The sequence below is a fragment of the Mastomys coucha genome, unplaced genomic scaffold (genome assembly GCF_008632895.1).
Source record: "Mastomys coucha isolate ucsf_1 unplaced genomic scaffold, UCSF_Mcou_1 pScaffold5, whole genome shotgun sequence".
NCBI lineage: Eukaryota > Metazoa > Chordata > Mammalia > Rodentia > Muridae > Mastomys > Mastomys coucha.
The window spans coordinates 25540587-25560500 of NW_022196911.1; the positions used below are offsets into that span (position 1 = coordinate 25540587).

General features: G+C 55.4%; 3 protein-coding genes across 9 annotated transcripts; 2 read left to right on the forward strand and 1 right to left on the reverse strand.

The window, feature by feature from the left end:
• Positions 1 to 997: 997 nt before the first annotated feature.
• On the forward strand, positions 998 to 2963 carry Gng13 (G protein subunit gamma 13). Of its 2 annotated transcripts, none has more exons than XM_031353626.1 (3): positions 998 to 1097; positions 2532 to 2663; positions 2791 to 2963. In XM_031353626.1, the coding sequence occupies exons 2-3, from the start codon at positions 2566 to 2568 to the stop codon at positions 2894 to 2896; spliced, it is 204 nt and encodes a 67-aa protein (XP_031209486.1). In that variant the 5' UTR covers positions 998 to 1097; positions 2532 to 2565; the 3' UTR covers positions 2897 to 2963. The 2 variants fall into 2 exon arrangements, with proteins under 2 accessions (XP_031209486.1, XP_031209487.1); XM_031353627.1 differs by lacking the exon at positions 998 to 1097 and adding an exon at positions 1331 to 1402.
• On the reverse strand, positions 2910 to 11224 carry Chtf18 (chromosome transmission fidelity factor 18). Of its 4 annotated transcripts, none has more exons than XM_031353623.1 (22): positions 10986 to 11224; positions 10674 to 10853; positions 10435 to 10582; positions 10116 to 10284; positions 9626 to 9718; positions 9485 to 9537; positions 9240 to 9366; positions 8408 to 8632; positions 7911 to 8008; positions 7556 to 7679; positions 7316 to 7464; positions 7121 to 7214; positions 6728 to 6826; positions 6529 to 6659; positions 5970 to 6117; positions 4946 to 5170; positions 4714 to 4863; positions 4491 to 4621; positions 3762 to 3906; positions 3545 to 3676; positions 3231 to 3288; positions 2910 to 3148 (listed from the first exon to the last, which is right to left on the reverse strand). In XM_031353623.1, exons 1-22 carry the CDS (start codon positions 11074 to 11076, stop codon positions 3012 to 3014), a joined length of 2907 nt encoding a protein of 968 aa, XP_031209483.1. In that variant the 5' UTR covers positions 11077 to 11224; the 3' UTR covers positions 2910 to 3011. The 4 variants fall into 4 exon arrangements, with proteins under 4 accessions (XP_031209483.1, XP_031209485.1, XP_031209482.1 ...); XM_031353625.1 differs by having other exon boundaries at positions 8408 to 8617; positions 10986 to 11223; XM_031353622.1 differs by having other exon boundaries at positions 10674 to 10856; positions 10986 to 11223.
• Positions 11225 to 11423: 199 nt separating this feature from the next.
• Rpusd1 (RNA pseudouridine synthase domain containing 1) lies at positions 11424 to 15345 on the forward strand. Of its 3 annotated transcripts, none has more exons than XM_031351472.1 (6): positions 11424 to 11585; positions 11976 to 12164; positions 12293 to 12416; positions 12597 to 12699; positions 12839 to 12940; positions 14228 to 15345. In XM_031351472.1, the coding sequence occupies exons 1-6, from the start codon at positions 11464 to 11466 to the stop codon at positions 14635 to 14637; spliced, it is 1050 nt and encodes a 349-aa protein (XP_031207332.1). In that variant the 5' UTR covers positions 11424 to 11463; the 3' UTR covers positions 14638 to 15345. The 3 variants fall into 3 exon arrangements, with proteins under 3 accessions (XP_031207332.1, XP_031207334.1, XP_031207333.1); XM_031351473.1 differs by having other exon boundaries at positions 11434 to 11585; positions 11954 to 12164; XM_031351474.1 differs by lacking the exon at positions 11976 to 12164 and having other exon boundaries at positions 11428 to 11585.
• Positions 15346 to 19914: the final 4569 nt, after the last annotated feature.

The following is a 19914-nucleotide window of genomic DNA, read 5'->3' on the forward strand; positions in this document are numbered from 1 at the left end:
CACAGAGGACCCAGAATCCTTAGCAAGGTCCTGGTCCTGCCTCCCAGGGCAGGTTTGCCCTTAGGGAGCTCCAACCTGGTCTGCCCCCACCCCCAGGGGCTGCTGTTGCTGCCTGAGGCCCCCCGTCTGGGTTGCAGGCTGCAGGCTGCGTCATATATAGGTCCCCAGAGCACAATTCTCCTAAGAGTTTTCGAAGTGTACCTCTGACAGTGACACTGGGAGGCGAGCTGGAGGGAGGAACTGCTCTGGTTAGTTGAAGGCAGGGCTAGCCCACTGCCCCATTAGAGTCTCTGAGGAATAACAAGATGGCTGCAGGGCACAGGATTCCAAATCCTGTGGCAGAGGAAGTACTCTTCCCCCACCAAAAGGCCATGCAGCATCAGTTAAGAAACTGGCCCACTCACCCCACAAACATTGTTTTGCAGAACCCATGGCTGGATACGGCACGGGGGGCCTCCGGTGTGGAGGGCCACTCATCTCCAGCTTTGGGCAGATTAAACGTTAGCTCTTTTGAAGTCATTGCCTGGGGATGGGGAAGGCACCCGGATGGCGAGGATGGCGAGAGTGCTATGGAGAGAGGCCTGAACCCCTTCCTGGAGAGGCCCGTGTTCTGGGATTTTGGGGGATGTTCCCTAGCCTACCATAAATGGACAATACCGAAAGTCACCTGCGCCCGGTTGGCTGCAAAGACCACAGTGGGAAGTGTTCTGCCCCCAGCCCCTCTTCCCAGCTGCCTGGTAGCATAGGAGGGCCCTGACCAGAGAAGCCTCATTGGGTGGGGCATATTTTGCTCTTTAGAGCTCTGGTCCCAGTATCACAAGATTGTCGAACTGGGTTGCCAGCAATTCTAGCTGACCCAGGAGAGACGGGACTAGCCCCCACTGCTGCATGTCCCACCCCAGGGGAGACCTGCCGAGGTTGTAAGAGCTGCCCAGGGAGCTCTTGGGGTCAGCCCAACCCTGTGAAGGCGGTACCAAGGCCCCAGGTGGCAAGAGTGGGCGGGGCGGCTGCCTGTGCTCCCCGGACTCGGACAGCCTAGCCTCACTCCACAGATCCCTCGGCCCTCGTCATCTCTGCTTTTGCTGTCTCCTTCAAAAGTAAGTCCAATGAACAGAACCCTCGCACGGAGGGGGAAACAGACTCCAGGGCTCTAGGGCTTGACCAGGTGGGGACCCCTAGGCTAATTCTAACTCCTGGGACCAGGACAACTGCCTCCGGGCCTCAGGGGCGGGGCGGCCGACAGATCGAGTCCAGCGGCGCAGGAGCCATCGCTGCGCGACGGGGGCGCGTCTGTCCTGCGCCGTGCGCGCCGCCCGCAGTGCCCGTGTGCGCCGCCGTGCGCCTGGCCGGGGGCGTCTCGGGGTGCACCGGCGGCCGGGCTCCGGCGGCGGCAGCAGCGCAGGTAGGGCCAGTGGTGGGCCATGCCCCCAGCCCAGGTGCTCCTAATTTGTGGAGGACCCGCAGCTGACCCTCTGCCCACGTGCCTGTCGGCGTGTGGGGCGCGGGAGAACCTAGCAGGGTGGGGCACTGTAACTTGGGGTCTCTGGGAAAGGTACTCTGCAGGCGGCCCCACACAACCAGGAATACTAGCCCACCCAAGCTCTCACTGGTTCCTTGCGAGCCTTGCCAGGACCTCTTGAGGATGGACCACTCTAAAGGCTGTACCATCGCTGGGTCCTCCCAGCGTAGGCTCTCCCCACGGCCAGCTCAGCTGCAGTATCCCGGGATAGAGGCTTTGCCCGGAAGTGTCCGGCACGCGGTGCCAGACCCCTCTCAAGGTCGTGGAAGCTGTGATTGGAGGGAGAACCAGAGACTTGGTCTTTTGGAGTGCATCTAGATAGGGGAGGGGTAAAGGGAGGCCCGCTTGTTGTGCCCCAAATGACAGGTCTCCCTAGTCAGGTCGGTGACTGGTGGTTGGGTCTGAAAACACTGGCCTCAGGAAGGCTACCCACCTCCCAAGTCCTGGGCTTGCTGAAAGGCCCCTGTCCCTAGACCTTCTGCACATACTCCACCCAACATGCAAACTGCAGCCAAATCCTGCCAGCCCAGCGATTAACTTGGCCTCTTTGCCCATGCAAAACAGGCGCCCAAGAGGGCCAGGCAGCACCCAGCATCTCAGGGCCCTCATCCCACACAGGGGCTGAGTTAGAACTAGGGCTGGAAGGAAGGTGGGGGTTGCTCTGGATACTCAGGAGTCCATTTTTTTAGTCTCCCTAGGCAGGCATGAGTCTGTCCTCCAAATCCAGGGCTGGGCCTTCTCAGGCTCATTTGCCCAGCCAAGAATGGAAAGTTTGCTCTGCAGCTAATCAGCCCCACTGGGTAGAGAAGGCCCAGGGGTCTTGTTAGTGGGTCCCTGTGGCACTGTCTGGGCCCTTTGCCAACATCATCACTGCAGACCTCAGGAAGGGCCAATGGGTGGTATGGTCCAGTGGGCAGCAGGTTCCAGAATCTCTCTCTGTCCTGGGGCTGAGGGTGGGGTGGGGGTGGGGGCTGCAGACCTAGCTCTTTTGCTTCTCCCACCCACCAACCAGCCTCAGGCTGGCTACCTCCGACGCCCCCGACGCCATGGAGGAGTGGGATGTGCCCCAGATGAAGAAGGAGGTGGAGAGCCTCAAGTACCAACTGGCCTTCAAGAGGGAGATGTCGTCCAAGACCATCCCCGAGTGAGTGCCCTGTGATGTGTGTCATTTACCTGCCCAGACACTGCCCCTTGTGTGAACCAGGACCTCACACCCCAGTGGGCAGGTGCCGTGGGAATGACCGACATTCACTGAAACTCCCCACTCACAGGCTTCTCAAGTGGATCGAGGATGGGATCCCCAAGGACCCCTTCCTGAACCCGGACCTGATGAAGAACAACCCTTGGGTAGAGAAGGCCAAGTGTACCATCCTATAAGCCTGACCCACACTCTCTGTAAGGTGTGACTTTATAAATAGACTTCTCCAGGTGTCTCTGCTTTAGTGCATTCCCTGTGGGAGTCAGTGCGATCTGATGTCCTGGGGCAGTGGGGCTACAGCAGGTCCCTGATGTACAGGCTGCGCCGAACAGCATTCGAGACACCCTCGTTGAACCGGAACCACACCTCACTCCTGCCCACTGCCACACCCATGCGCCATTCGTCCGTGTCCTTCTGGGGGGCCTCAACCTCTGCAGGGACCAAAAGGCTGCACCTCAGCAGACCCCAGCCCATGTCTCCACCCCCTCCCTTCCTTCTGTGACCCATACACACCTCTGCTTGGGACTGCCACTTTCCTGATGACCACACGTCCAAAGAAGTCCCTCTCAGGCTAGCAGAAAAGAGGGCCATCAGATTGCCAGTGGACAAGCAGACACACCCAAGCCTTTCCCATGGAACAGGCGACTCCAAGGCCTCTGAGCAAGGCCTGCGACTAGGAGTACCTCTCTAACCACTGCCCACTTTCTGGGAGCAACAGGTGGCTCCTTGGGACTTGGGGCAAGCCTCCTACGTTGTTCATCATCACGCTCCAGCCCTATCCCCCCCGACACACCACCACCACCGCACTCACACGTGCACACACACACCTGCTCCTGCACAGCTGCTTTCTTCATGATGTGTTCTAGCCGCTGCTCATGGTTACGTGGGGCAGGCTGCCTTGCTCCCCTTTCCCCGCTGTCCGTCCGCAGACTCGCAGGCCCTGAGGGACCCTGGTCCACCTGAAGGGAAGCATGATGAGAGCCAGCGGGCCAAGGCCAAACCATTGATGTTGTATGCTGTCCCAATACCAGGGGCCAAACTTACCTGGGGGCCACCTCCAGCCCAGGCCAGAGCCTCTCCCCTCCGCATCTTTTCCATTTCAATCTCCCGGGCAATAAGCTGCTTAGCCTGGTAGGTGAGGGGCTTGCGGGCAGGAAGTTCAGGGAAGCGGCAGACCTCCTCCACATTTCTGCCCAAGATACCAGGGTACCAGTCAGAAGAGGCAGGGTCTGCCTGTTGCACCAACCCCACATACCAAGTTTAAGAGCTAGGGTGTGGGGTCAGTAGGGCCAGGGTCAGCCCCTGGCACTAACCCATACGCCAAGTTCAAGACCTGGGATATAGGGTGAGGTCCTGACACTGCTACATCCTAACCCCATGGCAGCTGGGGATTCTCCAACAAGTAAAGAAGACAAGTAACATACATAGGACTGCAGAGTAACAAGGACAGGCAGGGACGCCGGGACCCTTACTACACTGCAGGATACCAGGGTCGCTGCCGCTGTGCCACGAGCCCTCTAGATCCCCAAGGATCTGCAGACACACATAGGTTACCACCCTGGGATGGACAGAGGGTATATGAACCCTATACTGACTGAAACTTGAATCAAAATTGTGTCTGACCTAGGATGAGGCCTAGTGCCAGCCACATTTGTGCCAGACCTAAACTGCAACCCACAACTCCTTGGACACCTCACCAAGACCACACTGGCTTTGGCACACACACTGCATGTCCCCAGGTGTTCCCCTTGCCCCAGGCACAGGGGCACTCACGGCTCCAGCCTATAGAGGTACTGGCCATCAGGTGTGCGCTCCTGGTGGTAGGTGAGACTGTAGGCAAGCATGGTACCCACAAGGTTGGACAACTGCTGCTTCTCACGGGCGCTGTACAGCTGTGTGCTCACCTAGGGTCAAGCGGGCACAGGTGGGACCACTGAGCAATGCCTGGAGCCACCGTAGCACAAACCCCATCCTTTCCTCCATGTCCGACACTTACAGGGCGCAGCTTGGGTGCAAGGACATCCAGGAGCAAGCAGAGGGTATCCAGAACAAGAGCCTGTGGTGTGGCCCGGCTACGGGTGGCCGGTGCCATACCTGACACCAGTGTCTGTATGTGGTTCCTTGTCTGGCTCATCCGAGTCTGGGCCTAGGACAGAAAGTGAGCCAGGGCCAGGTGAGCAGAAACCCCTGGAGCCCGACCCTAAGCACAAATTTGGCAGATGACACACCTCCTGCTGGCTGCTGGGGAAAGTGATGCGTGGCACATGGCTGGAGGCGAAGAGCACGTGGAAGGCCGCAGGCAGGAAGGGCGAGTAGCGCAGCAACTGGAAGCTCTGGCCATGGTGGGCAGCCTGCTCCAGCAGGTCATCAAAGGCCAGCCAGTCAAGGGCACAGCACACGGTGCCTAGGCTAGAGTCCCGAAGCCGAAGGCGCAGAAAGTTGTCAAACAGGCCCTAAGAGGAGTGAGCAGGCCATGAACCCCTGCAGGAGTAGGTAGGCCCTGACCTCCAACCCCCCTCATCTCCCCACAGCGTGAGCATCGGCCTCAGGACCCTTTCACTAGCTCCTGCTCTGCAAAGTCCAAGGTGCAGGGATCAGATGCCAATGCCAGGGAGGGACCTGCTAGTCTAATGACGGCCCTGAGACAAGTGAAGTGGCACACGCTCCAGTCCCCACCCTTCCAGAAGTTATAGCAGAAAGCTATATCCTCAAAATTTAGGACATAGCTGTCCCAGCTTGCCTGTGCGAGTCCAGTTCCCACTGGCCACACCCCATAGGCCCTCTAAACTGCACATTTCCAGATTGTCAGTGGATTCCCAACTACTAATCCAAAGCTGCTTAGAGCTGGAAGCAGCTTAAGCCAGGCCCTCTGGGGAATAGGGGAGGCCATGTCGCTTGCTCAAGCGCATACCTCTCTACCTGCTCTCCACACCATGGGTACTCTCCAGCTAATATCTAGTCTCTTTAAGCTCAGGCCCCAGCATGTACCTCACAAGGATCTCCAGATGGTTCCCAGTTACCAGTCCAAAACTCATCCTTAGATGTGCCTTCTGTCACCTCCAACATTATTCCTTTAGTTACCTTTCTGGGCCTGAGGGTCCTTCCTCATGGCCCATCCTTAATCCTACCATCCCCTCAGATGCCTGACACCTGTACCATCCATACCCCTTACTTTGGAACCTACCCAGGACATCTGTTCAGTATCTACTCGTTTAGTACCCGTGTCGCGAGAGCTGAGGTGAGCACAGATACCTGGACAACCTTCTCATGCTCGCCCGCAGACGTGGTCACACGCAGGATGTGGTAGAAGCGCTGGGAGGCCAGGGTCAGAGAGCCCTTGTCACCATTGTTGAGCAGGAGAGCATGGGTTGGTAGCATCAGGTCCTGGCCCACGAGTCGCCTGCAAGTAGAGGATGCTGAGGCTGAGGCCACGCCCCGTGAAAGCAAAGGTGCTGGCAGCCGTCCTAGCCAGGCTTGGAGGGAAGCCCTGGCTGGCCTGTTTTCTATCACTCTGAAGGTGCAAGAATCTCTAAGCAGAGCCATGGAGGAGCAAAAGACTCTCTCTGAACTGACTAAGGTAAGGTCAGGGTCAGGGAGGTCACCCTCTAGGCCACAGATTTAGGAGGCTCTAGCCAACTCCCCTTGGAGCAGTAACTGGGCCCCCAACCCAAGTCAGGTCCCTACCCAGAGGACACAGTGAAGCCAAACAGCTGTCCTGGAGCCCTGGAGGTGTCAGGTGGTGCCTAAGGGCTCTAGGCAACAGAGACATCCAGACCAAGGCTGGTCCACTCACACCACCCTGGCTACCTACCTCTGAGCTCTGGGTAACTGGAAGACCTCTTGCCACACAGAGAACAGTCCCTTACGCTGGTCCTTCAGGCCGACATGGGTGGTCTGCACATCCTTCATGCTCAGCTCCCGCCGGCCCCTCCCATACAGAAACTGGAAAAGGGCTGAGTAAGCCGCAGTCATTCTCGCCCCACCCCGCCCCATCCAAGCCGTGTGCCCACCTGCAGGGTGTTGATGCAGGCACGGATGTCGTTGTCGGTCTTCTCACAGAGGGCAGCCAGCGCACCCGGGTCAGAGCGCATGCCATGTTGCAGGGAGATCTAGAGGCGGGATAAGCACTAGAGTGTCTGCCCCTGCTGAGAGGACGCATGCCCAGTCTAACCCATCCTCAGAGCCAACCCTGTGTCCACAACCTGGTTCCCTGGGTGCTGGTAAACAGCCCTGTGCTGGGGACAACCAGAGAGTACAGTGCAGTTCCCATGATACTACAACCTGACAGCTCAATACAAGACAGAACCAGGGTGTTCAGAGAGGAGGAACATGGGAGGGGAGGTTGGGATAGAAGCTGCATCTCCCCCTGGAAGCTGTCCCCTTCCCTGCCCTGCCCTGCTGACCTCCTGGAGCCGCTGCACCAGCCTGGAGGGCAGAGTCGGTGGGACGTGGAGCAGAAGAGCCTGCTGCTTCAGCTGCCTCAGAGAAGGTGTGAACCTGTAGGGCAGGACCCACAGTGGCCACACAAGGGACAGGCCAGGGCTAGGCCAGCGGACCCTTCTGCCTAAGAAGGCCCCGTTCCCCCACACCGCACTCACTGATCATTGCAGATGCAGATGATAGGCCTAGTCAGGAGGCCCCCCTCAGCCCTGCGTCGCCGGCCCCCTGTAGCCACAGCTGTGCCCCCTTGCTCAGCTTCCTGCGGACCCTTGCGATTCAAGATGCTCAAGAGAACGTTGATGGCCGCCTTCAGGGAGGTACAGAAGAGGTCAGTGAGCCAAAGCCCCAGTGCCGCCAGCCTGCCTGCCCACCCACCCACCTAGGCTGCAGAGGCCCACCGTGGGGGCCCCGTCGATCTCGTCAATAACCAGGCAGTTGGGCCTCCCACCCACACCCAGCACCGACTCCATTTGCGTAGCTGCTTCAATGCGTGTCCGGAAGGCCTCGGGGCTACGGTCATCACTGGAAGAGCAAGGTCAAGAGTTACTAGGTAGCAGCCAGCATCCCAACAGGATGCTATGAGGCCCCCACAGGATGTAGCCTATCGCCAGCTTCAGTGAGCCACGAAAGACAGGTCCCTACCCCAGCCTACACATCCAGGACCCTAGCCCCACCCACCAGCCAGGGTTTGAGACCTGTCACATAGATAGGCTCAGCCTCACAGAAGCCCCGACAAGGGTCTCCTCCACTCACCTTGCATTCATCTCTACAACGCAATACCCTGCATGCCTTGCGACCACGTGTGCCAGCGTGGTCTTACCTAGTCCTGGAGGGCCACACAGCAGCGCCACCTACAGTCAAAGTGGAGGACTGACTGCCGATCCCTTAACTGTCAGGGAGCTACTGGCCAGTAGCCAGGGACTAGAAAGGTTGATCACTGTTCCCATACTCCAGCCAGCAAATGAGAACAAACACCCAGAATTCAGAGTGGGAGAAAACCCTGCCCAGGAAGCAAGCCCCCAGCATCCTGTGCTGACTTTATCTAAACCCTTAGGAGAATGGATTCAACTTGGAATTCACAACACTAGCACTTGATGCCAACCCTGATGCCACTGAACCCACAAACTCTAGAAGAGTTAAAGATGCTTTAGACCCTCCCCACCCCCCAAAGACGATTGCAACAGCACTGGCTACCCAGAGAGCAAAGCCCTAAGCTCAGATATGTTTATATAGGCCCCAGAGGGAATCACCTTCTGCCGAGGCCTCCGGCTTGGGTCGAGCTCGGCTTCTAGCATCTCTTCCAGTACCTGCTCATGGCTTTTCCACTTGCCAGGGGCTGTGGCCTCCTTCCCAACCCGGGTGGGCTCTACACCGGGTCTGGGCTTCCGGGCAGGCCTCTCATGGCCAAACACCACAAGGTCCCATAGCTTCAGCCACTTGAGGAGGCATCGGTTGGTAAACTGTAAGAACAAAGCCTAAGAGAAGGGCCCTGTCAAGCCCACATGTTCAACACAGAAAGCAATCCTGAGGCTCAAGAAGGCCTGGGCCCTGGTCATCAACAAGTTCACTGAGGCCTCCAGCCTCTGAGACCCCATGCTGACCCCAGGATAACCCAGCATCAACTGAGGATGAGCAAGAGCAGGTTAGGACAGTGTTTCCTAACCTGTGGGTCACGACCCCCTTAGGAGTCAATGAATCTTTCACAGAGGTCACCTAAGGCCACTGGAAGAAACAGACATTTACATTATGATTCCTAACAGTAGCAAGATTACAATTATGAAGCAATAATGAAAATAATTTCACTGTTGGGGGTCACCACAACAAGAGAAACTATATTAAAGGGTCATAGCATTAGGAAGGTTGAGAACCCCTGGGCTAGGTCATCCAGACCTCTAAAAAGCCCACAGCAAGTCACTAGTCAACTAGCAGTTTTGTGCTGACTCGGTTTCCCCATTTAGCACTCAGTTTCAACATCATCCTTAGCACCCAATGGCCCATCAACACAAACATCACCTAGACCCTGGCCCTTTCCTCTTGCTGATAAGGCAAGCCAGTCACACTTGAGTGAGAATAGGAGCTCACATCATCGCTGAGCAGTTCCGTGTAGTGCTGGGGTGCAAACTCATCCACCCAGAGGCAGTGCTGAGTAGCGTCCTGGCCAGGGGCTGGCTCCTCCGTAGGGGGAGCCTCCTCCCCTTCAGACCTGAGGCTGAAGAGAAGCAAGTCCTGATTCACTACAGAGGGATCACAGTGACTATGCCCACCATATACACCAAAACCGACAGGGGTCCCCCAGGGGTTCCTGGGGTGGAAAATGTTCGAGTCACCTATGCAGAGTGTCCGAAAGCTGTTGGGCCTCCTCGAGCAGTTGTTGCCGTCTCTATAACAAAGAGGATAGCCTGGGGTCTGGACAAGTCCAGCCCACGCCTGACTCAACCCACACACCCTCCCCACTCCACTAAACTTACCTTGCTGTCAACTTGCTCCTTCAGGGAGGCAAAGGGGACACCCAGCAGGTCCAGCTGGCCATGGCCTCGCCATTGGACATCCAGAAGAGGGTTCTGGCAAGACAGATCTGTCATCTCTACAACCCTCCCAGGTCATGGGGGCACCCACAAGAGCCCTTTCTTCCAGAAAGAAATGGAGGGAGAGAGATGAAACCTTGCCTAATCAAAGAGGAGATGGATGCGGCTCTCAGATGGGCCAGGTCCAAGGGAGGTCAGCTTTAGGGTCAGGGAACGGGAAAAGAAAAACAGAAAGCTAATATATAGGGTACAAAGTGGCACTCTAAGGCCACTTACCCCCCAAAATGGCACTGCTGTTTCCAACACTAGACCACCTGGACGTGCCTGTTTCTAGCAATTCAGACAGGTGAAACTGGCCTGAGAACCTGCTGAGAGCCCATTGGCTTCATAAAAGAGCCAACGCCATGACAAACACCATGCTGTAGTCACACACCTGCACCCCAGTGCCTGTGAGGTCAGCCCGAAGCACCAAAAAGGCCCGCTCTCCACAAGTGGATGTCACATTGACGTAATCCTCTAAGACAGGAGGCCGTCTCAGAACCGGATTGCGGGGACTTGGCAATGCCTGCGTGAGGTCTTTGTCGGCACTAGCATCTGAGGGCCTAGGAGGGACAAGCATCTCCAGTCACTCTCAATGGGATGCCTGGACCCACACTCACTTTTCCTGCCCTCCCATAGACATCCACCTCCAGAACCTCATCCAGGGACAGGCAGCTTTCCAAGGCAGAATTACATGCCCTTAAACAACACACCCAGCATCCCACATCTCAGGGAAGACCTCTGGACTCGGTGGGGGAGTGATGTCCCCAGGAGGGGAATCGGGATACAAAAGCTCCTCCATATCTGGCTCGAAGTTCAGCCTCTTCACCACGTCCAACCTGGGTCGTTTGACCATGGGGCCTGCAGAAAGAGAGGGAGAACGAGGAGGAAGAATAGAAAACTGATCCTCAGAATTCCCCGACCTTAAGTGCCAATCCCCAATCGGACATACTGGAAGGCGCGGGCTGGTCCCTACGAACATTCTTTCTGGTATTGCGGCTGTCATTTCCTGGCGACTGAGCAGGGAAGGGACGCGAGACAGTGTCCCTACCAGCGATGGCCTCTTCGAAGGTTAGCGGGGGGCGGCTCGTCGGAGTCTTGAGGGTTCCAGAAGGAGCCACGTCCCGTGTTCCTGCTGAAACAGAGGTTGACAGCAGCAATACACATCAAGAAGTGAACTCCCAGCCGCTACCTATCCCATCCACACAGCCCTCCATGCTGTAGCAGGGTGCAACCACGACCTGGTCGTGGGACCCGCGCCCACCTTCCAGCTCAGCCAGAACTTCGAGCTCGGCCGCGAACTGGTTTTGGAAGTCATCCTCTACACCATACAGATCTTCCTCGTAGTCTTCCATGGAGCCAGACCACAGCTCCCACAACTAAGCGTCCCTCAGAACTTCCCGCGCCGCAGCCACCGCGCGCCACCCCTCCCAGAGAGCCTCCGGCACCGCCAATCAACAGCCGGCGTTCCCAGAGGCTGGCCATTGGCCAGCGAAGAGGGGCGGGTCTTCACACCCAGAGAGCGGGAGGAGAGAAGTAATAGTTCAGTGGTTGAAGTGGAGGACCAAGAACGCTTTCAATTGGCCTGTACAGTAATCCTTTCGTACGGGAGGCGGGGAAATAGGTGGGACTAAGAAGGTGCGTGCGCAGACCATTCGGGAAAGACCGTCCCATTCTTCGGTGGGCGGAGCTCCAGGCCCGGAATGCCATTGGCCAGTATGAACATCCATTAACAAGGTGGAATGGGCAGAGTGAAAAGGCGGAGCTGCGCGCCATCCAGGCCAAGACCTGGTTCCTACTATAGGGAAACAAGATTGGATGCAAGTCTGGGAAGTGACATCCTGGTCCCTTGGCCCTGTTGCAGGTAAGTCCTAAAGGGTCTGCCTGTAGTCACAGGCTGATGGGAGGCAACTTAGGGAGAGCTTGCAGTCCTGGGTGGTCCGAGCCAATCAGGACACCGCAACCCGTGTCCTCTTCCTTGTCCATAACCTAGCTTGAAGTGTGTAGGCGTGAACGGACAATCAGGCTGCTTATTCCACGTCAGGTCAGGGAGAGCTCCCTCACCCTGAGTCCATGGCAAGTCAGAATCTCCTGACCTTGGTCAGACTCCCATTCCGGAGCTGACACCCCTGGCCCGGCCCCTTGTGGAAGGCATAAAGGTTTCCAGCAGGTGCTGGCCCCAGTAAGTGTGCACAATACTTGAGGTCCAGGTCAGGCACCCTCCCACCCCAGGCTCACTCCCACCTGCGTGCAGCCCCACCATGGAGCCTGGCAGCATGGAAAATCTGTCCATCGTGTACCAGAGCAGCGACTTCCTGGTGGTGAACAAGCACTGGGACCTGCGCATTGATAGCAAGACCTGGCGGGAGACCCTGACCCTACAGAAGCAGCTCCGACACCACTTCCCAGAGCTGGCTGACCCTGACACCTGCTATGGGTTCAGGTACACAGCCAACACAGAGAGCCCCACTACAGCATCCTTCCAAAGGATGCTGGGACACTGGACTCTGCCACAAAGGTGCTAACCAGAACACCACAGGGTCCAGCCACTGCTGTTCTGTCCTTTCCCAGGTTCTGCCACCAGTTGGACTTCTCCACCAGTGGGGCACTGTGTGTGGCCCTGAATAAAGCAGCTGCGGGCAGCGCTTATAAATGCTTCAAGGAACGGCGAGTCACCAAAGCCTACCTGGCACTGGTAAGTCCTGGCGAGTTCCTGGGATGCTGTGTGGAGACCCAAGGCTCACAGCCTACTCCAGCAAGCCCCTCTAATTCAAGCTCCAGGCCAGGCTTATGTGCCTACCTAGAGCTCAGCCACATCCTTCTCAGAGATGGCAGTGTGGCCCAGTGAGCTATACGTGATGTCCTTGCTCGACAGGTCCGAGGCCATGTCCAGGAAAGCCAAGTGACGATCAACTATGCCATTGGCAGGAATAGCACAGAGGGGCGGACACACACCATGTGCATCGAGGGTACTCATGGTAATAGTGGTTTGTTGTGGGGGCTGTGGGCAGGTCCCCAAACCCTGCATGGATGGGGACAGCCAGACAGGTGTAGATTGCAGTTCACTCAGGCTCTAGGACTGGCCTGGCTGACCCTGACACTTACCTTTTCATCTAGGTTGTGAGAACCCAAAGCCAAGTCTCACAGAGCTGCTGGTCCTGGAACATGGGCTATATGCTGGTGACCCTGTGTCCAAAGTGCTGCTGAAGCCACTGACAGGTGTGTCTAGGGTAGTCATACAAGTAAGGACCTTAAAGTGTAGGCATTGCGGCCTGCCTGGGTCTATACCAGGTGTGAGGGCAGAGCCAATAACAAGATCGTTACTGATGGTTGCATGTACCCTGGCTGTCAAACTCATCTCTCTAGCTAGATCAAGTGTCTCCCTGGCTGTGCCCTCACGGCCCACCCCAGACCAGTCTCTTGTCCTGAGCCCACTATCTGATTTGTAGCAAGGAATAGAATGAATCCTGTACCAAGGGCCTGTCCCACCGTGCTCTGCCCTGCCCTGTTCCTCCCTGCTTAGTGGCACAGATCCACAAAGCAGCTACTCAGGAGAGATTCGTTCTGTTCTTTCCTTTTCTTTTGTTTCTTTTTTTCTTTCCTCTCTGTGTAGCCTTAGCTGCCTTGGAACTTACTCTGTAGACCAGGCTGGCCTCAAACTCCACCTGCCTCTGCCTCTGCCTCTCCAGGAATTAAAGGTGTGTCCCATGAAGGGATTCATTTGGTAGCATAGACACATATTTCTAGCACTCTAAGAGATAGAGGCAGGTCAGAAGTTCATGTCTATCCTTAGCTATGTGAGACTCTGCCTCAAAAAAAAAAAAAAAGGAAAGGGGACAGTGAGGTGGCTCAGCAGGTGACAGTGCCTTCCACCAAGCCTGACAACCTGAGTTTGAGTCCCAGACCAACATGGTAGAAGGAGAGAAGAGACTCTTAGATGTGTCTTCTGAGTGGTGAAATGATGGCACTTGCCTTTAATCCAGCACTGTGGAGGCAGAGACAGGCAGATCTCTGTGAATTCGAGGCCCATCTGGTCTATGGAGTGAGTTCCAAGACAGCCAGGGCTAGTTTGAGGCCAGCCTGGTCTACAGAGTAAGTTCCAGGACAGCCAAGGCTGCACAGTGAAAAAAAAAAAACAAAACAAAACAAAAAAACCCAACTCTGTCTCAAAAAAGAAAAAAAAGTTGTCTTCTGACTTATTTTGACAGTGTAGCATCAAGGAGGCACATACAGGAACACAACACACACACACGAAATTAAAATGTACTCTAAAAGCTTTTAAAGAGAGAAAGAAGAGTTAGGGGTACAGTTGCCTGTAAAATGCTTGCTAGTATGCACAAGGCCCTGGGTTCGTCCCTCACCACTGTAACACACCACAGAAAGCCAAGGGGCTGCCAGGAGACCCTAAAGCCAACCCAGAGAACTTGCTGGAAACTGTAAGAAAGAGCAAGGGATGTGACAAAGAATAGTTCCTCTCAGCCTGACCTCCCATCCCTGACTCCACAGGCCGGACACACCAGCTTCGTGTACACTGCAGTGCCCTTGGCCACCCTATCGTGGGTGACCTGACTTATGGCCAGGCTGAGGGCCAGGAGGACCACCCTTTCCGCATGATGCTGCACGCCTTCTACCTACGCATCCCCACACAGGCTGAGTGCGTTGAGGCCTGTACACCTGACCCCTTCCTGCCTGCCCTTGATGCCTGCTGGAGTCCCAATACCTGTGTTCAACCCCTTGAACAGCTCATCCAGGCCCTACGGACTGACCCTGACCCCGACCCTATGGGTGGAGGGCCAAGGCCCTGTAGCCCCTCCACCCCACAGCCCAGGCCAGGTCGGCCCCCTCCTGAGACTGAGGCACAGAGAGCATCGTGCCTGCAGTGGCTATCAGAGTGGACACTAGAGCCGGACAACTAAAGGCCTCTGGGCTTTGGGGGTTGAGAGCTGCTGGGGGTTTAGCAGCTAGGGAGCCATGATTGCTAGAGGACAGGGTACTCGGGCTGTAGGAGAGATGTCCAGTAGGTAAGTCTTCTCCCAGCATTCCTCCAGAGGAAGCTACGGCTTTTCCTTCTGGAACAGCTTTCCGCCTCTTCAGCTTCACCCCAGGCTCACCCAAGCCCCTAGCCAGGAAGGGCAAAGCCATGAGCAAGGATCCTCCTCCAGGGCCCCACAGTGCCTGAGAAGAGCCACCCTGGCATTAGCCTACTTGGACTTGGGTCACTTGCAGCCCCCAGCCTGTCTCTTGCTGCCCGCCACTGTCATGTTGTCCATGTCCCTTTGCCTTTCCTGAACTCTGCCAGGGCTTCACCTCCTCTGCCTGCATCTAGCACTAGGCCCCAGTGCATGGGAGTGTGTTGGGGCATCTACGGAGGTGTCCTCCATGCATGCCCATCCCTCTAAACCTGGCATGGATGCTGCTTCTGCTCTATGGGCTCCTAGCTGGAGCGTTGACCATGTCACCACCTGCCTGGCTTCCACATAGCCATAGGGTCTCAGTGTCAGCCTTTGGGACCTCTCCTGGGAAGCCTTCTGGGCCTCACCTGTCCGTCACAACACAGCCACAGCACCCTGGCTGCAGCTGAGGTCTAAAGATTAAGAATAAATGTTCAGTGATCAATCTTGAAAGTGACCATGAGCTTATCTGATGTGGGGTACCCTTGACGCTTCCTCACTGAACCTGCTAGATCTCTAGCCTATGACTGCTTAGCAGGACCCGCTGTAGACTTTAAGGTCATGGCTGCTGCCCGTCCTCGCTCCATAGGCAGTGAGAAACTTGCATTGTGCTTGGGGGTTCTTAGTAGGGACCAGAGGATGGGTCATGTGCCCAGTCTCCAGAAGGCCCCTCCCGGCTAGGAGCTTTATAGCAGCTTTCAAACAGAGTCTCTAGGAAAGCCACTGTTCATGTTGGCCCATAGCCTAGGTGCCCAGAGTCCCAGTACTCATGGGAGGGACATCACAAAGCCAACATTCCCTCTGAGGTCACCTCCTCACTGCCCCCATACTTGGGCTAGGACTACAGCTCCCATGATAGACCAGACCAGAAGCCACTGCCCTCTAGAACTTGGTAGAGATTTCATGGAAGTCAGGGCAATGAGGCCCTACTTCTGCTTCCTGTGCCTCAGTTTCCCAATCTGCAAAAGTAGAGCTTGGAATAATTTGGGAGGCCATGTTAGCCCCCACTGACCACTCACAAGCTTTTTCTTTTTTTGCCATCCCATGGTAAGATACAGGTCTTTCCCTGTTTGCTGTACCTCAGGATGTCCCTCACTTAGCACAGGCCTCATCATAGTAGAGATCTGGAGGGATGTCTCTGCAGACCCAGGCCCTGGGCGCTCACTTCTCTGGTAGCCAAATCCAAAGTTCCTGCCTCCCTTCAGCTGCTGTCATACCTGTTATCACCACACAGGGGCACTGCTGAGTCCCATTACCAGTGTGTCTGCCATTGGACCCTAAGGCCTGTGCTCCACAGCCTGTGACCTGCAGGGAGTGGGGCTGGGCCAACCTCACAACTTTGTGGTTCTGGGGTGGGGGGGAGGGGTCGTCCTGCCAGATGTCAGGCAGGGATCTATCCGGATTTCCCAAAGCCTTCCCTCAGGAAGCTCAGCACCAACAGGCACATGCCAGACATCGGGGCAGCTCCTGCATGAGAAGGAAGAGCCATTGTGTTGCCTTTGAGAAGCCAAGCCACTAATGGCAAATTATCCCATTTTGAAGAGGAAACAAGGCTGGGGATTTAGCTCAGCTTAGCGTTCTTGAAACTCTGGGTTTCAACTCCAACAGTACATTCAAGCAAACAAACCAACAACCAATCCTTTGTGTGGTGATTCACACCTATAATCCCAGCACTCAAGGGTGGGAAGCAAGAAGATCCCAAGTTCAAAGTCATCCTCAGCTACATAACAAGTTAGAAGCCAGCCTGCTGGAAGAGATCCTGTTTTAAAAAGCAGTTTTTGGAGCCGGGCAATGGTGGTGCACACCTTTAATCCCAGCACTTGGGAGGCAGGTGGAGGTGGATTTCTGAGTTCAAGGCCAGCCTGATCTACAGAGTGAGTTCCAGGACAGCCAGGGCTACACAGAAAAAACCCTGTCTTGAAAAACCAAAAAAAAAAAAAAAAAAAAAAAGACAGTTTTTAGAAGGGCTGGAAAGATGACTCGGCGAGTGAGGACATACTTGCTGTGTAAGTGTGAAGGCCTCTACCAAGGCATGGGAGGTAGAGACAGGAGACTCCTCAGAAGCTTATGGGCCAGCTAGCCTGGTATATGTAACTCTGAACTATAAGACTTATCTCAAACATTATGGAAGACAAGGCAAGACTAATACTTGACAGGACTGTCTTCTGATCTACACACACATACACATGCAATCACATTCATACATAAACACACATGTGAACTCACACATAAAGATGTGTATGCACTCACACAAACACGTGTACTTACATGCACACACATAAATATGTACTCATGTGCACACACATAAACACGCACATACACGTGCATTCACACATGCATAGATATGTACTCATGTATATACACACATAAACACACACATTCACATGCATACACATACATAAACACACACATGCACTTATGTATACACATAAACATGCACATGTACACACATAAACATTCACATATAAACACATGTACTCACACACACATAAATACACATGCACTCACGTACTTACACATAAACACATGCACTCACATACACACATGTAAACACACAAATATTATTACAAAGAGAAAGAAGCAAATCCCTCATGGTAGGTGTGGCCCTGCTGGAACGGAAGCAAAGCAACGACTGGCATCATAGCCAGCCCCTCTAGGGCACAGGAGCTCCAGGTGGGTCCCTGGACAGGGCCAATGCTCCTCTGAACTTCCATGACCACAGACCAACTGTGGGAGCAAAAGAGTGCAACCTCATGTCACAGGCTCTGTCAGACTTGAGCTGTGCCAAGTGCCTAGGCAGCACCAGCACACCGGCCATAGCTTGCCATCGGGAGAACCGCAATGGCCAGTGTGAGGGGTGGGAGAGGTCTCTCAACTATCCCAATGGCCAGATTCAAAGTGGAAAGTTGAGGCCATGGAGCAAGGAATGAGATAGATGGGAGGCAGACGGACAGACAGACAGGGCAAGTTGAAGGGAAGGTGGAGCAGAAGGCCTAGGCAAAGCCCTACTCCAGAAAACACTCCAAAACTACGCCTGCCTAGAAAATCCCAACCACTCCTCACGGTCTCCCAGGCCCCTGCACCTACCTGATTAGCACCTGCTCCCATGCCAGGTGGGATGTCCCAGCTGAGGCTCCATAGTCCCAGTGGGGGATCCACCTTTGCTCATTTGCCTTCATCCTGTGGTTATGAGGCAGGCAAGGTTGGAAGGATATAGAGCACTTAATTATACAAGGCTCCATGGAGGAGGGGCCACCTAAGGCAAGGGCCAGCCTGGCTAGCACTCCAGGTAGGGTCAAGCTAAGCATGGGCAGTGTGCTGAAGGCCTTGCCCACGGCTCTCTGTGTATCCTAGAGCCACTCACTCATCCTATCTGGGCCTCCATATTCTCATCTGCAAAGTCAGGATTTGAACTAGCACAAGGATGTGGGAGGGTTCAGTTAGCCACAACAGAAGAGAGGGATGGGATGTGGCCCTATCAGCTATGACTCTGTTGCTATGATCATCAGCTGATCTTGGGCCTAGGGCTGCCCAAGAGGTCAAGCCCACAATGGGCAGCCCAGTATCTGACCTCTGCCCAAGCCAGAATGTAGAAACGCTCCTCTAGTCTACCTGGGCCCTGGAGGTAGGTGGAGACCCCACCACCACATGACACCTCCCTCAGGAGGCAGCTCCGTGTCCAGAGCAGCCTTTCAAGCCAAAGCAGGGGATGTGATTTAGTGGTAGAGTACTTGACTGGCATGCTCAAGGTCCTAGGTTCGATAGCAGGACCACAAATAAGTACAAATACAAAAACAATTCCTTAGCCAAAACCTGTCCCCAGGTCAGCAATGGAGTCAGGCTCCATTGGTAGTCTGCCCTTGACCCCAGGTTAATTCTAGGGCTCAGGGTCAGCCTGTCCACTTTATACTTGGGACCTTTTTCCAAAAGTGTCCCCAGAACCTTGCCCCTCCAGAATGGAGGTCCCTAAAGTGGGTGCCCCTCACTAGTGCCAAATGTAGCTGCTGGGAACATCTGTTACACTGGTCCAGATGGAAGCCCAGGGGGCCCTGTAAGACTCATCCTGAGCAACACTCTGAAACAGCCAAGCCATGTGAACTCAGACCTAATGGGGCACCCACCAGGCAGGACTCTGGGACTTCTGGGGGGGGGGGGGCTAGGATCTGCTGTTACTACAACTGCCAGCCTCACACAGGGCTACAAAGCAGGCTTGATGGTTACCTTTGGATGCAGATGGTGATTGTGTGGCTTCAGACTCACACTTCAGGGGTTCAAGGCCCTGGATCCTTCCTTCTCTCCACAGCCCCTTCCAAAGTGAGAGCTTCAAGTAGGCTATGAGCCAGGAACCAGGTGAGACACTCAGGGCCCATCCGCTTCAGACCAGAAGCTGCATCTCATGGCCCAGTCCAGCAGGTAGGCTGGAAGTCCCCGTGCATACCTTCCTCGTGCATACTCACCCTCTCAGGGGCTTGCCTGGCAGAGCCATCATCTTGGCCCCGGTGCTGATGATTGTGCCCTAAGGTTTTGGCAACAGTTTCCAGGCCCTGAGTGGAACCATTGGCTGGAACAGACAGACATCCAACGTATGCCTCTCTGCACGCTCACTGTGCTTCCCAGCCCACATGTCTGCATGACACTGGGTTTTAGCATCCGTGGGATGGCAACGCCCAGCCACTGTACTTGTCTGTGTGCCACTGTACTTGTCTGTGTGTGCCTAATGTCCAGTGTGGAAACAGCTTGCATGTGTAAGCTCTGGGAATGCACAGTCTGTGCAGATACACCTATGTGCACAGAGATGAGACATACGTGAATCCAGGCTGCCCCTCGTCACACCCTGAATGAAGCTGGGCCTCCAGGGGAGGGTGTGTGCTGGGTGCCTGCCAACCCTGAGCTCAGCCCAAGCTCAGCCTGAGTTTCTCTTGGGGCTGAAGAGCAGGTGCGTGCTATGCCTGGGCCCGAGGAGTAATGCAAGCATCACCTGGCACAGTCTAGTCTCCTTCCCACGGGCCTGCCTGGCAGGTG

Coding starts and splice junctions, on each gene's coding strand:
- Chtf18 (XM_031353622.1), bottom strand. CDS start 11,076: ATGGAAGACTACGAGGAAGATCTGTATGGTGTAGAGGATGACTTCCAA. Junction 8,633..9,239: donor CGGAACTGCTCAGCGATGAT/GTGAGCTCCTAT, acceptor CCCTTCTCTTAG/GCTTTGTTCTTACAGTTTAC. Junction 6,660..6,727: donor CCTGCATCAACACCCTGCAG/GTGGGCACACGG, acceptor GCCCTTTTCCAG/TTTCTGTATGGGAGGGGCCG.
- Rpusd1 (XM_031351472.1), top strand. CDS start 11,464: ATGGGCAGAGTGAAAAGGCGGAGCTGCGCGCCATCCAGGCCAAGACCT. Junction 12,165..12,292: donor GACACCTGCTATGGGTTCAG/GTACACAGCCAA, acceptor GTCCTTTCCCAG/GTTCTGCCACCAGTTGGACT. Junction 12,941..14,227: donor GCTGCTGAAGCCACTGACAG/GTGTGTCTAGGG, acceptor CTGACTCCACAG/GCCGGACACACCAGCTTCGT.
- Gng13 (XM_031353626.1), top strand. CDS start 2,566: ATGGAGGAGTGGGATGTGCCCCAGATGAAGAAGGAGGTGGAGAGCCTC. Junction 2,664..2,790: donor TCGTCCAAGACCATCCCCGA/GTGAGTGCCCTG, acceptor CCCCACTCACAG/GCTTCTCAAGTGGATCGAGG.